The sequence below is a fragment of the Humulus lupulus genome, chromosome 2 (assembly GCF_963169125.1).
Source record: "Humulus lupulus chromosome 2, drHumLupu1.1, whole genome shotgun sequence".
Classification (NCBI taxonomy): Eukaryota; Viridiplantae; Streptophyta; class Magnoliopsida; order Rosales; family Cannabaceae; genus Humulus; species Humulus lupulus.
In genome coordinates, this window is record NC_084794.1 from 5593838 (window position 1) to 5609695 (window position 15858).

At 33.0% G+C, this 15858-nt stretch overlaps 2 protein-coding genes across 3 annotated transcripts; one reads left to right on the forward strand and one right to left on the reverse strand.

The window, feature by feature from the left end:
* Positions 1 to 3957: 3957 nt before the first annotated feature.
* On the reverse strand, positions 3958 to 9673 carry LOC133817032 (uncharacterized). 2 transcript variants are annotated; one of them, XM_062249416.1, is made up of 15 exons: positions 9527 to 9673; positions 8853 to 9446; positions 8457 to 8769; positions 8138 to 8284; positions 7964 to 8052; positions 7772 to 7864; positions 7248 to 7374; positions 7021 to 7085; positions 6753 to 6927; positions 6247 to 6441; positions 6115 to 6162; positions 5743 to 5889; positions 5561 to 5643; positions 4667 to 4782; positions 3958 to 4456 (listed from the first exon to the last, which is right to left on the reverse strand). In XM_062249416.1, the coding sequence occupies exons 2-15, from the start codon at positions 9404 to 9406 to the stop codon at positions 4374 to 4376; spliced, it is 2235 nt and encodes a 744-aa protein (XP_062105400.1). In that variant the 5' UTR covers positions 9407 to 9446; positions 9527 to 9673; the 3' UTR covers positions 3958 to 4373. The 2 variants fall into 2 exon arrangements, with proteins under 2 accessions (XP_062105400.1, XP_062105401.1); XM_062249417.1 differs by having other exon boundaries at positions 8853 to 9443; positions 9527 to 9670.
* Positions 9674 to 10036: 363 nt separating this feature from the next.
* Positions 10037 to 12274, forward strand: LOC133817033 (uncharacterized). Its single transcript, XM_062249418.1, has 2 exons — positions 10037 to 10143; positions 10663 to 12274. Exon 2 carries the CDS (start codon positions 10674 to 10676, stop codon positions 12042 to 12044), a length of 1371 nt encoding a protein of 456 aa, XP_062105402.1. The 5' UTR covers positions 10037 to 10143; positions 10663 to 10673; the 3' UTR covers positions 12045 to 12274.
* The last annotated feature ends 3584 nt before the right edge of the window (positions 12275 to 15858 follow it).

The following is a 15858-nucleotide window of genomic DNA, read 5'->3' on the forward strand; positions in this document are numbered from 1 at the left end:
GAAGATGTGATTTGTTAATGCATGAGCATTCTCATAGATGATTACAATGATTAAAATCAATAAATTTAATGCATTCCTATTGTCTCTCTACTCTCTTTCTAATTAATTAATTTTATCTAAATATATTTCTTTTTTTATATAAAAAATGTGTATTTAATAATTTTTTTTTATTTTAATTGTTTCCGTTGTTAACTTTTAACGGAATATACTTTTAAAACTAATTAAAACTAAATATTTATTAATTATATTGTTGACTGTGTTTTTAGCCAACGACGTGAGAACGTCAAATACGACAAACTTCCAAGAGAATTTAAATAACACAGACAATTTAAACAAGAAAAGTAAATAACACACAAGATTTTTATAGTGGTTCAGCCCCGATCAGTCGGTAATAGCCTAATCCACTTAGAGTTGTGATTATAAATCTGTACTCAAGATCAGATGGACTGAGTCAACTGAGTTTCTTCAGTACAGATTGCAAAAATACAATAATCCTTTCAAATATCAGCACTTTCTCTCTCTAGAATACTCAGACCCAAATTTTCTCTCTCTAGAAAGAAGAAGAAGAACCACTCTCTAATCCTATAAGCCCTCTATTTATAGGCTTAGGGTCATACATACGGTATCCCCTAGAACCGGGATATTTTATTATACTTATTACATTTAAATTACAAAAAAAAACATTCAAAATGTAACAAACCCCTATTTGTGGGAAGAATGAGAGATTCCCGCATATCTTGTTGAAGTTGTTTTTGGGAATCTTGACTTAGTCCTCATCTAGCTAATTGATCCACCTCCTACTGACCACCCATGCAAGTGCTGGTCGAACATGTGCATGGTGGTAGGACATGTTTTTGTGGGTCGGACAAGTGCATGGTGGTAGGACATGCACTCCTCTCCTCTAACATGGCACTCTCCTCTAGCATGCCATATCTCTCCTCTAACATGTCACCATTTTATTTGGGCAACCATACACTTGCTGGACATATGTATAAAGACCAAATTCTTGGGCTCTCCTCGGACCACATCCTTGGGGTCTCCTAGGACCACTCTCTTGGGGTCTCCTAGGACCACTCTCTTGGGTTCTCCTCGGACCAAAGTCCTTTGGACTCTCCTAGGATGCACTCTCCTTAGTTCTCCTAGGATGCACTCTCCTTAGCTCTCCTAGGACCACCCCCTTGGGGTCTCCTCGGACCACACCCTTGGGATCTCCTAGGATGCACTCTCCTTAGCTCTCCTAGGACCACCCCCTTGGGGTCTCCTCGGACCATACCCTTGGGATCTCCTAGGATGCACTTGGCTTGGTTATGACATCTTTCAAGCAGTCCAAACTCTTGACCAGTCTACCGGGTCACTTTATCACAACTCTGAGGAGTCAATATATTTATTGACTATTAATGTGCCTTTTACTGACCATGCACTGCCACTTGTCACCTTTATTGTCACGTCATTGATCTCCAATTTTTGGGGATAACATATATTAATATAAATTCAAATATTATTATTATAATAATATTGAATACAAAATTAGATATTTAATAATGATATTAATATAAATTCAAATGTTATAAAATATCATTATTATAATAATATATAATACATAATTTAATTTTTTTATTAAAATTTTTATCATTTATATTTAAAAATAAAACATGTTTTTTTTATTACTTAATCTAACTTATATAAATATATTGTTTCAAAAATTAATTATATAAATATGTATATTCATATTAAATAATAACAATCATTATAAATACACTATATTTAAGTTCGTGTGTGTACAAATAATATGACTGTGTAACTATATAAGAAGTTACAATTACATTTCTTTTCCATCAAGAATAGACAAGTTTTTTCTCTAGTCATTGAAGTGTGATTTAAATAATATCATGAATGTTTTGTACATTAAATATGATAGTTTGTGATCTATAATATAACTTTATCTTATTATTTTAAAAAAAGCATAAACAATGTTTTGGTTTAGTTTTTTCTTTTAATATATTTGTGTCATTCTTTTATATATAATATAATTTATTTATTTAAAATTTATATGACAATGATAAAAACTTAATAAAAAATATTTTTTTTAAATAAAACTAAACAAATATGCATGCTTGCATCTAGTATTTATAAATTTACATAAATATTGTTATTATTTATCAAGCAATAAAATTATATTTATTGACAATTAGATTATTATTATTATAAAGAAATATTTTTTTCTTTTAACATATTTTGATTTATACAAACACGAAAGTTGAAAGAATTGTAATTTTACTAATAATTTTATTTATAACAAAATAATTTTTTTAAATTTAATATTATTTATGTTTATTTTTTATTTAAACATAATAAAGTAATATTTTTTAATTAAATTTTAATACTACACTTTTAATTTATTAAATACAATAAAGTATAGGAATGTAAAACGATTTTTTTTTTTCAAATTTCTTTATAAGTCGTTATTTTTGTATTTAAATAAAAATTCAAAATAAGTTTAAAATGATATTTTAAACTTCTAAATATAGGGAAAGGAGAAAAAAAAGTGTGGAAACAAAAAATAAAAATGCATATAGAGCCTTCTAATTTCATGTGAAATTAGGGTTGTACATTTATTGGTTTGGCTCATTTGTAGCATATTTTAAGTAACCTGGCCAAATAAGAAGAAAAAAAGTTTAATTCGCCTAATGATATTGGTGGTTTAGTTGGGTTAACCTGTTTAAATTGATTTTCAATGTTTTTTTAGTTTTTAAATAATCAAATCTAATCAATTAAAAGTATAGTATACATTTTTCAAGCTTAAAAATATTATATTCTAAATTCATTATTAAAAATATAGAGTTTGAATCTTTTTATTCTAAAAATAAATAATTTATGTAATATTATATAATAATAAAAAAAACTTTGAGTGGTTTGAATTTTCACTGAACAACACAAATTATCTTAGTTTGAATTATCTTGGTTTGAATTTTCGTTGAATTATCTTAGTTGCATTTTTATTTGGTTTGGACTAATTTTGCACAACACTAATTAAAATATCATGTATATATTAACTCTCTCTAACAACTAATTGGGTTTGATGTATATTTTTTTTAACATAATATTTTAACAAATTGTTTCAACCGAAAAGAGATCATTACATCATCTATATATATATATATGCAACATATCTTGGTGTAGTAGGTGTTCTTTTTCCAAGTCTTGAAAAATTAACTTATCTTCGCATATTAGGTATTTCTATATGAGGTCATTTTGGTGGTGGTTCACCTACAACCTGTTATCACTAACAATTTAGAACTTTCAAAGAAGAGACTGAAAACCATGACCTAAACTAGATATAAATATTCATGTTTTCCTATAATAAAAAATAGAAAATTTACTCATTTAGTATCTCATATTTTTGCAAAGTATCATTTTAGTATCTCTTTTTTTAATAATACTTATATGATACCATATATTATAAAATCATACATATTTGATACCTAGAGTCAGATTTGCTAAATAAAATTTTATCGATATGACCAAACTGTCTATGTAATTAAGCAATTAAATTTGAATTTAAAACTCATATAATTGAGAGAAATTTGATTAAATTTGTAAAATTTTATTAATTAAATATGTACGATTTTAAAATATAGAGTATTAAATATGTACAATTTCAAAATATTAGATGTCAAATGAACATTATTATAAATTCAAAGTACCAAAATAATATTTTACAAAAATACATAATACCCTAACAAATATCAAGATGGAAATTTATGCTCTAAAAAAGTTATTATAGGCTCTCCGTCTAATCCTAAATATTTAAGAATTAACTGAAATAATTGCTACACAAGTGTCCAAGAATGACTCGAACCTCATGGTAGTTTAAAATAATTCTCAGCCTAAAACGCCGCAAGAAATAATGGCTTCCCATGTTATAAAACCGCATAAGCAACTTTCTCATTACAAAAATTAAAAGCAAAAAAACAAAAAACTTCATAGAAATTTGTTGTTTAAATTGTTTATATAATAGCAATAAAGAAATTATAAATGCCTGAAGTATTAATATGTGTATGCATATATACATATCATCTATACCATTACCTGCATAAATACTCCCTTCGAATACCAATTCTCTCCATCCATCCAAAGATCTCTCATGCCAAACCAAAACAAAGCATAATGTTGAAAGAGGGACAAAGGAGCAACACAAAAAGAAGAAAGCTTATCATTTTCCCTAAATCGAATGTGTACATGCTTTCTTTTTTTCTTTTTGTTTCTATCTATGAGCATTGAGTCTACAGTAGTAAAAAATACTCTTATATAAAGGTGGTCGGTTTTGTGAACCATAACTCAAGGCCTAAAAAAATTTATACCCGGTTTATACTCTACATTGTTGCTCCATCAGCTGTGTTCGAATCTTCACTCCGACTCCCCAGCTTCACAATATCTTCTACAAGAATCTTCCCCTCTGCAATTTCACATTATATTACATATTTAATTTCTAGCACACAACACGAATCGAAAAGGGTAAAATAAATTTGTCAAAGAAATTATATCAGAAGGATTTAGTGCACTATTGAGGTGTTCTTAATCAATAATGGTTGATTTGTGAATTTTCATGCTTGTTTATTATATGATAATCAATGATGATGATGACAAAATGAAACAAATGACAGACCTCTGTCTTTGGAAAGACTGCTTATAAGTTCCTGGACACCCTCCTTTCCTAATGTATTCTTCAAGTACATTGCCGCACCTGCCACTTCCTCAGGAGTCACTTTCCCGTCGAAATCCCTGCACACATGCATCCAAATAATGAGATTAACTATCTATGAGAAATCCTCTGAAATTTATTTTTCTTTCATTATTTGGTTGATATAGATAACCCTTTCTCTTCTTGGATGTGTTGGAAAAATAACATCTTGGATGTGTTGGAAAAATAAGTCTTTTATGGCTTAATTTCCTAATTGTTGTACTCTCCTGTTATTTTACTGCTCAAGGAGAATATAGTAGAAGAGGTAGGGTGTTGTGGAAATCCTAGGTTTTGGCCATTTCCTGGGTTCTTTGGGTGGAGAGAAATTCATGTGTTTTTTACGATAAAGTCTGAGAAGAAAGTTTTAAGGAAGGAGAGTTCATTTGTGCGTGTCACCTTTGGGATTCTTCAAATAAATAGTTTTTCCCTTTTTCACCATATATTGTCACCCTCGGCATTCTTCAAAGCCCTTTTTGTTTTGTTATTCTAGTAGATAGGTGAGGATCCACAAGTGAAAGCCTAGAAATTTGTTTCTTCCAATCTAATAGTGCCTTAGTTTCTTACCTCACGGACACACACTATAAGAGAGGCGTACAGGCCAAGAAAGTTAGGGATCATCATGAAGCTATTTTCTCCATTAAAACAATCAACATGCAAAAAATTATGCCAAAATACACCAATGGAGACTTGTAGCCTTATCCCAAGCAAGCATATAAATTTCCAATTGTGATTGTTTTGAATTGGCAATATTATAGTGTCTTTGATGCTAGAAAGAAAACAATTGTATGCAAGGATCAGGGAGTAACCACAATTACGCACCTGTCAAGTAGCTGCCAACGATCACCGATTTTAGCATCCACATCATCAATTTCTTTTTCAAGATTTTGAAGCATTGCATCAACCTGAAAGAAAGGAAAGGGGAGGGGGGGTTCAAAACAGTTGATACTCTGGAGGTGTAACAGAATATTTTCAGCAGAATAACAAAAGAATAGGCTACTTACTCTCTCAATTAGTGCTGATGAAACTTCATTGCCTTCAGCTACCTCGTTATCATGCTCACTTTCTTCTCGGGCAGCTATATATGCCTTTATGACATCCTTTTCTCCATCCATTCCCTCCTTCTCCACCATGCTGTTATAAAGTTCAATCTGAAAGCACAAAGTAATAAGCAAGTTATTACTACTAAATGTCAACATAATCACCAGATCAACAGATCAAGATTGAAAAGAAACTGCGGTTGTTTATTTGGTAAATCAACTATATCCTTAACAGTTGTCAACATGCATAAACTTGAGGCCCACACAACAGCTTTAATGAAAATAAAGTTTATAATAATGGTACAAATATCAAGATAAAAAGAAAGCCAATGTTACCTCCTTATTTACAAGCCCAAGGAACTCTTCACGTTCTCTACTCACCGACTGCACGTAACAAGTAAAAACTAAATACAACTTTAAAATTTACCAAAAGAATGGAGAGGGGAGCTTAAAGTATCTAGTTCGTACAGACGCAGAAGCTAAAACAGCTAATGCACGACTGAGTTCACACATTTGCTCTTGCTTTTCTGATGCTCTTGCTCTCGCTTGCTCTTGTGCTTCTCTTACTGTTGGAATAGTCATCTCTTTCAAAGCCACGTCCTCCTGACTACCCTTTGATTCCTTTATTCTTGCTTGCTCTTCTTCTTCTCTCTCTTCCTCCTTCTGTAATAAATAATTTGGAACCAGTCAGGCAAACAAAAATACATAGAAGGGGCTATAGATTTCATTGGCTTAGACCTAAACTTAGCTGCAATCTGCGGCAGCAAGACTTAACTGAAGGCACAATCAAGATATGCTAACTTAGCTAAAAGATAGCCACGGGACTGCTGATGCTCATTACTTCACATTTATTTTGTGATTACATATAAGAAATCTAAAGGCAATGCACCAAACTATCTCATTTAGAGGATAAAAGCATTGTCCTGACAACCCCCATATTTTATTAGATAGTGCAGAAGAATAGAAAGTGTCACCTTAATAAGTTCTTCTTGCATCTGAAGGTACTCCAATTTCCTCCTCCTTTCTGATACAGAATCCTCTGATGGCAATGCAACAACTCCAACAGTTCCCACAACCTCATCTGGCAGTGAAGATAATGTAGCTTGAACGGCTTCCTCTGGTTTCATCTTTCCAGATACGGTGAATGCCCTGAATGAGACATCAAGCAAGGCACATCATACACACCATCCACTAAAACATTTAACCAAAATACTTATTGAGCGTAGCGTAATACTAAATTACCTGGAAAGGATTAAAAGCGAAGATGGCACGGAGTGATTAAGAGACAAATCCAACCAATCCCGAAGCTGCATATACAAATTTACCATTAATGATTGACACTATCTTTGGAGTTCCAGTGTGCTAGCTAAATCTTTCCCTCGTAATTACTTGTGCTTGCACAATTCACCGAGTTAGCCACACTAAAATGGTAAGCTAAGAAGACATGGCAAAAGAGAACAAGAAAAAACCTGTTGGCGCATTTCCTCAACTGAAAGCAATCCAAGCATGCCTCTCTCTCTACAATCTTCACGAAGTTCAGCCTCTGACAGGGACTCCACACCCTCTGCTTGTATTAATTTATCATCCGCTTTAATCCTAACAGGAAAATAAAATTAACAACAAAACATGTTGAGCCACACTCTAATAATTGAAGTTCTTTCATCAAAAGGAATAATATGCGAGCATAGTGAAACTACTTGAAGTTCCAATGATCTCGGAGTTCCTAAAGAAGATATTACTTAAATCGTTTGAAAGCCACAAACATATAGAACACTGCTATGTTTCCCAATAAGTTCATTCAGTTATACTTTGAAGTAAGATAACAATGAAAAACCTAGCCTGAATACTGAATAGGAACTGTATCATGTATAACCCCGAGCAAAGGTTTGAGAACAGAAACAGTGTCGGATTGTAAAATAATTGCTTCACAAGAGGCCAGAGATCTAGTAGAGCACATGTAGGGAACTTTCAATAAAACAATAACACAGATTACCTTTGAAGCCTTTTTCGAAGCATATATCGTAAATATGCATCTGTTCCAAAAGGGCTGATTCCCATATATTTGCACATATTCACTAGTCGTGGCCTGACAGCAACAAATAAATAATATAACTTGCATTCCTCTAAAGCAGGGAAACCCTTATTTGATTTTTATAGAGAAGCAATGTATGTTTGTAAGGCTAACCTGTTGATATTATCTAGGGTAAGCTCATCGTTAAACAACTTAGCAAAGCCCAAAATCTCCTCATTTGCAACTCGCCCGCCCTTTCTAAGCTGCAAATAGAACAAAAAGGTAGATATAACAACAGAGATATAAATAAAATAGTTACAAGACGTGGAGCAATCAAACCAAACTCACTCTGCTGAGAAACTCATCAAGATCTTTTGCTGTTTTTTTAATTTCTCCACTCCTTGAGTTTTGGACTTCTTTTGCCATTTCTTTAGCAGTATCTTGGAGAAACTTAGCATATTCCATTCTTGCATTAAGCCTCCTTTTCAATGCTTCCTACACATTGAACAAACTAAAGTGAAGAAAAATTCAAAGCATACAATCCAGGAGTGATGCTCTTTACTATATGTGATCGTTTTTAATGCTTCCTACACTTGAAAACCAAACATATATATCTAATTTCTATCACACAAATTTATCAATGTTCCTTTTGCTTTAGTCACACTACCTGTTCTTTCATCTTGTCTTGGAATGTTGATGGCAACATATTGGGGAACAATTTAAGGAACACAGGAAGCAGAAATTCCATAAATGGTACTATAATAAAAACAGCAACCGGAACTAGCCTGAAAATATCAGCTGTTGTACGCGTCAGTTGCTGTCTTTCTCTTCTAGAGAGACTCTTCCCTCCAGCAAGTTTCAACAGCAACCGAGAACAGATTCTCACATCAGCCCATAGGAGCTTACAGCCGAGCCAGTAATGTTGCAAAGTCGCCACAAACTCCCCTTTCCAATGAATAAGCTTCTTCGCCCAATCCTCCCTAAAAGAGAAACACGAAACGTTCAAAACTGAAATTTCAAAAGAAAATACATGAGAATCTAATCTAATCTCAAATTATCTTACTTGCTCATAGAAGCCACAGCTCTTAGGGCAGGGCCAATCCCTAGATACGTAGTCCAAACTCGACGCAAAATGGAGGTGACAGCTTTCTGTTCTTGCAGCTTCTTGGCCTTGGCTTTAGCTTTCGCACTAGTCAAACCTTCGACGGCTTGATCGCATTCTTCAGGAGACGCTTCTTTCCTTTTCTTCTGACTGCTAACCGATTCTTCACTCTCCTCGTTATCGCTGCCATTATCCTGTTGCTTAGCAGCCGCCGCCGCCGCAGTAGAAGCATTCCGAATGTAAAGAGACATATATCTGATCCCCAAAGGAGCCATGAGCTCTGATCTTCCGTTTTCTCTCCTCCTAAAATGTCCTAATCCTGGAGGTAACTGCTGTAAGTGACGATTCGCTCCATCGGAGCAGCTTCTAGGGTTTTCACAACCGCCTTCTGAATTGTGAATAGTAGTATGATGATGATGATTCGGTGATAGGGATAGGGTTTGGATGAATGGTTTAGGGAGATTCAAGTAGTGAGAAATGAATCTTCTCCTGGTTGAAATCGCTCTGGAAGCCATTACTGAAACTCAATCAATGAAGTTTAAACTGCTGCTGCTGCTGCCATTGACAAAGAAGACGATCATAAATAAACAAACACTTAGAACGAGCAAGAACAAGAAGAAGATTGAGAAACTTACAGTACAATTACGAGCATGAATTGTGATTATTATCGTAAATCAATATGATGATATTATAGGTTGAAGTGACAACGTCTAAAGCCCTCCGAGACCGATAGAGGTTTTAGAACTGTAAACAGATTGAGGGTGAGATAGATAGACAGAACAGTTCTGTGACAAAGCGTCGTCGTTTTAATTTGGGGCCATGGACTGACCTAAGCCCACCGAACCCAAATGGGCCCCCATTATTAAAAGGAAATCATTGGGAGAAATTTTACACAGTAAACGACTTTTATCACAAAAATATCTTTTATACAGTTTTATGGTTTTTTTTTTTTGAGATATTCATTTATACTTTCTTTTTCATGTTCATTTGCTTCAATTATACGGTTCTTTAAGGAAAAAATGACGACTGAAAAGGGGCGATTATTTGTAAAATAACACGAAATTTTGGGCCCAGGCCCAAGCCCAAGCCCAACCCAAGTCTAGTATTAAACCACCAGTGGGACTGAAAAAACTGAAAAGAAAACACATCACTCTCTCACCTCTCACCTCTCACCTCTCAACGATCCATCTCTCTCTCTCTTGCGATCTCAGGCAAGAAGTCGCCGCCGACGCCGAGTTCCGCCGAGGTGCAGGTAATTTCAAGTTTATTTTTTGGAATTAGGTCTGAAATTCTTGTTTTATATCTGAATTTAGCTTTGCTGTTTCTATAAATATTATATATATATATATATATTTGAATATATAGACGTGGTGAAACCATTTAAGCAATCATGAATAGTGGGGAATTGACAGTAGATAAAATAAATACTGAAAAAATACTTGTATTCGAAGACGATATATGTACACAGTAGTAATGTTCTCAGTTTTAGAGGAAAATATTTGGTCTTGAAGATTGATAGTAATATTAAATGAAACCTTAGTATATGTATAAGTTTTGTGTGGACATTTTGTCAAAATTTAATCCTGTATCAGTTTTTATGTATTTTATAAATAATTGACAATCATTAAGCTTTTGGAATAACTGAGAAAAAGAAAGTTTGGCTACTTATTTATTTATGAGTGTGAATGATTTGTTTTGTTGTAATGACTTGTTTATTTATCTAGGAAGGCTTTTTTGTTTAAACCTTTTATATTTTATTTTTTTCCATTAGATTGGTGCACGATGAAAACCCTAGTTTACAAGCGACTGAAGAAAAGGCAGAAGGTTGGTGAACCATACTTAGACATGTCGACTATTGATGATGATATACTACTTGAGATATTTCTCAGACTAGCCGATTTTAAATGTATAGTAGAGTGTGCCTTAGTCTGCAAACGCTGGTTCTCTGCCATTGCAAATTCTAAAGCATATTTTAGTCTCAAATTCAATCACTATCACCGTCAAAATAGGCTGAATAACTCCCCCAACTCACTATCATCGTCACCATCTCTTCCCTACACTCTACTATTTAGAGGGTCTTATAAGTGCATAGGAGGACTACCACACTATCGTTGTTTGAGGTGGATTATATCTTCATCTTCATTTGAATTTTTCTCTGAAAGATCAAAGATTCTTGACTACGGAAAAAAAATGGCATTAGAGTTCTTGAATTGGGTGGATTACAAGGACTATGCTTATGTATGGTCTTCGTTTGAGGATTTGTTGTTGATAGAACGTTCTCCCAAACAATTGTACATCTGCAATCCTCTTTCAAGGCAGTCTGTTGCTCTTCCTGAACCACCAAATGCCTTCCATCAACTCTATAGATATGCATTAGTAGTATTAGGTTATGATGATAGTAACATGATCAAGTATAAGGTGGTGAAAATTAGTAGGACGGTGAATGATTTAGTGGATGATTTCATATATATTCCACCACCATCACTAATTCATATAGCCATTTTTTGTTCAGTTACTAGACAATGGAGTTGTTCGACTTTCAACTTTCCAATTGATTTGAATATATGTCATCATCACGCAATTGTTGGAAGCAATGGGATTGTATACTGGCCATACGGTTCTTGGAAATTTAAAGGCATTGCTGCATTGAATCCTCATTCGAAACAATGTCGTTTGATTGGTTTGCCTCCGGAGTTTGGTCGTGGCTGGGGTTGTAAGCTCTCCAGAGCACGTGTTGGAGTGGTTCGAGGGAGGTTGCGGCTAGCGCAATTGTTTTGGTGCAAAAAGAAGCAGTCCTATGTTTTCAAAGCATGGGAATTGGTTGATGAGGATGGTCAGTTGTGTAGTTGGAATGTGGTGCATCATCATGATCAAATGATGATGGGGTTGGAATGTGGTGTGAAGACCTCGTTGCTTACTATACTCGCTCTCCATCCAGATGATGGAGATGTGTTCTTCTTTTCAAGCTCAAGTTGTAATCTTGGGTCAGATGATATTGAGGTTTTCCAATGTAGACTGCTTGGTCAGAATCACAATCACATTGAATCTCTTTGCCATCTTCCACCTAAATCATTTCCCAATGCAAGTGTTGTGCCTCTTGTGCATCCTTGGTGGCCTAATCAAATTCCTCTTTGTCACCCATCTAATGTTTAGATAATTACATCTTTGTCACATTATTTGTCATTGTTTCTCACATCATCCAAGACTATCATCATTGTTATCTTATCAGATGAATACATAATACATATTGGAATTACATTCGGATTAATTGAAATGTTTTTTTTTTCATTTTCAAAAGCCAAGTTGGCAAGTTGTAATTATTCACCGTTTTCTTTCAGTAACCTTTTGTTTTAGGCAATATATAATTTCACTTTCTATTATTACTTTTTTTTATTAGTTGTTCGTGATGTGTATCGTTCTTTTTTTATTATTATTTTAAAATAAGAATTTTATAATTGATAAATTTATTGGCAAACTTAGAGCCTGCTTAGCATCTAATCTGAAAATTTTGTTCTATACATGTGAATTTTTTGAGTTCATTTTTATTCTTTTTTTTGCTCTATGTAGCCAAGACAAGAATATTGTTTGTACGAATTGAACATAATTAAATTTTGCTGCTTATCAATTCAATAATTTGAATGACAATATTGATGCATATGATAGGGGTGAACATCGGGCGGGGTTTTTTAGGTTTAGGTTCGGGTGCATTGGGTTTCAGGTTTGGAAAACACATATCGAACTCGTCCGAATAGGAGTTGGGTTCGAGCTCAGATTTCTCAGGTCAGTCGGGTTCAGGTTGTGACAAACCTAGGAATTGGGTTTGGGCCATACATGGGCCTCGTTTAACCTCTCTACTGCTTAGTGCTTGCTTCTGATCTTGAGAGAGGGAGAAAAGAATGCACCGTCTTCTTGTCAAATGCTCACTCACTCACACCAAACTCAACACTGTCGTCGATCTTGAGAGAGGGAGAAGTTTGTTATTGCTTGGTGTGCTCGTGGCTCGCCTCCTCGCGGTGGTCCTTGTCAGGGTGTCGTGGACTATGGGTTGTGGAGGTGCGAAGCTCTGCCTACAACTGATGGCGTCGGTGCAGTTCTTAGTGATGAGTCAATGAGGGAGGGAGAGATCGAGTCGCTGAGGTGAGGGAGAAGAGGAAGAGAGAGGAGGCGACCTGATTGGGTAAGGTAGGAAAATTTTAGGATTTTGTATTATTTTAAAATATATATTATTACTTTTTATTTATTAATATTAATAAGTGATATTTTCGGTGAAAATACTCAAGTTATTACGTTTGTAGAAGTTAAGTATACAAGTTTTTTTTTTGCGACAAAAGTACATTCCGTCTATGTTTTGGTACAGTTTAGTACAACCATCAATTCTCACCGTTAACTTCAATTGGGACACGTAGGCAAAAGTAGTCAATTAAATGGATATTTGCGGCGAAAGTATCAAATTAAAGGGATATTTCGATGAAAGTACCAAATTTAAGATATGTTTGCAGCAAAAGTACTCAAGTTATTAGTAAATTTCACGACATGTAGATAGACTTAACGACCAAATAACCAGTTGCACTAAATTGTACAAAAACATGGACAGAATGTACTTTCACCGCCGAAAAAATAACTTAGATATTTAAGTGCTACAAACACAATAATTTAAGTATTTTCGGGTGTAACCCGAATCCGAGGAATCTCATTTTCCACATCTAAACCCGATCTGAAATAGGCATCGGGTCCAATCCGATTTGACCCAATAGTTCGAGTTTGGGCTTATTTCGGGTCCTTCAGGTGCGGGTTGGACGGATTTGTCGAGTGGGTCGGATTTTCGGGTCCAAATGTTCACCCCTACATTATATATGATTTGATGATAAGAAATATTTAGGCCCTCAATGACTATGCTTTGGGCTTTTTTGTTTTTCTAAAAGCAATTTTTTTTAATAGGGAAATTCACAAAAATACTTGAGATTTAAAAAAACAACTAAAATTATGGAATTTGGAAAAAATTAAAAAAATATGGAGGGGTATATTCGTAAATATGGATGTTTAATTTTTGTAACCATATATTACAATTTTGCAAATGATATTTACAGCCTAAATAAAAAATTGTAACAAGCCATTACAAAATTGTTATAAACTATTATCCGTATTTTTGTAAACTTCAGTAATTTTAAAAAAAAAATTAAAATTTATAATGCTATGTAATTTTTCCTTTTTAATAAGCTATTCTCAATAGCTTTTTTTTTGGGTATTAAACTCTATTAGTTGTCAGAATAGCTATTATAATTCAATAATAAAAAAATTATTTTAAAACACTATGCCAACCAGCACCTTTGGCCAACTCCAACTATCAAAACTATTTTGATGTTAAATAAACATTAAAATTATGAAATTTTAGCACTATTTTTTTTTTTCATTCTAACCCCAACACCAAAATTTACAATAAAAATATATACCATATTATTATAGTTAGATATTGGCATCATAAATACCTTAGTTCATATTTTTATTGTACTTAAATACCTAATTTATTTATTTTTACGGTATAAATACGTAAAGTTTATTTTTTGTTACAACCGTTACTTTTCTCCTTTAAGCGAAAAATACCAAACTTTTTAATTATGAATATGAAGTTTATATAAATGTTGTACTTAAATATCTAACTTTTAATTTTTTGTAGCATAAATATTAAAAAAAAACAATTTTTTAAAAAATATTTATTATTTATGCTACAAATATTAAAGTTAGGTATTTAAGTTCATATGAACTTAAGTATTTATGCCGTAAATATTACTATTATATTTATTAATAAAATATTAATATAAAAAGCAAAATGCAATATATATATATAGTCGATTGCTGCCATATTTATAAAATATGGTGGGCACCATACCATTTCATCAAAATGGGCATTTGGAGTTTGATTGGGTTTGGTATGCTGTTAAAACAATAACAAAATGCAGAGATGCAGTCTCATTGAACTTGCCATTAATCGATTAATTAAGTATATACCCTATAAGGTTTTTAGTACATTCGTTTGTGTTTGTTTTCTTTTGTTTTGTCTTCTTAGAAAATCCTTCATGATTTTTTCCCTCAAGACCAAGTAGGATTCTATCTATTTTTTTCATCAAGCTAGATAGGTTTGTTTATACCTATTTTCTGAAAGATGGGTATTGATGGTTTTCAGTTGTTTGGATCTAGTGATAACAAGTATGGCAGTGTTTGTTTCACCGTTAAATTAGACTTGTTTTTGGGGTTCTATGTAGATTTTAGCTTAAACAAGGATTAAGGGCAATATATGTGTGTTGTTCCATTTTGTATATTCAAGTGTTGCTTGATGCATTTTTACTTGAGATATTTCATTGTAAGGCTCAAGTGTTTTTTGCTCATTGGTTTAGGAACCAATGGAGTAAGATCTGAATTTCAGACCAATGGGGTCTCACTCTGATCCAACAAAGCCCTCTTCCAAGATACTACATAAATGTTTTAAACAATGCAACTTGACTCATTTTGAGGTCTTGCACCTCATCTATATATATATACTAGTTTTATTATTCGTGACTAGGCCACGAACCCGTGGATTGAACATTATATTTTATATATTTAGAGGTCCTTAAAAAAATATTAAATCCAAATCTTTGTTACCAAAATCCAATAAAATGTAGAATACAAATATTATTTCTTACTATTATTATATGTATAAATAATTTTTTATTTGCAAAGTTATATTTTGACTTTATTAATTATTATACACTTTATTTGAGAATTTTTAGTTATTTTGCCTTTTTAATGAATTTTTAGATATATTTATAAGTCTTTTTCTTTTTTAAGTAAAATTATTTTATCTTTAATTATAATATAATAAAATTTTCATATTAACTTTTTGTGTCCAATATTTTAACACATGCCCATTTTCCATGTGATATACACATATTAAAGCATAAATGATATTATTTTTAAAAAAGTAATAAGT

Excerpts from the sequence above, each read along its gene's own strand:
- LOC133817032 (XM_062249416.1), bottom strand. The coding sequence starts at position 9,406 with ATGGCTTCCAGAGCGATTTCAACCAGGAGAAGATTCATTTCTCACTAC. Across the intron at positions 7,375-7,771 it reads CTTCGAAAAAGGCTTCAAAG|GATTAAAGCGGATGATAAAT; the intron begins GTAATCTGTGTT and ends TTTTCCTGTTAG. Across the intron at positions 7,086-7,247 it reads TTGAGGAAATGCGCCAACAG|CTTCGGGATTGGTTGGATTT; the intron begins GTTTTTTCTTGT and ends TTGTATATGCAG.
- LOC133817033 (XM_062249418.1), top strand. The coding sequence starts at position 10,674 with ATGAAAACCCTAGTTTACAAGCGACTGAAGAAAAGGCAGAAGGTTGGT.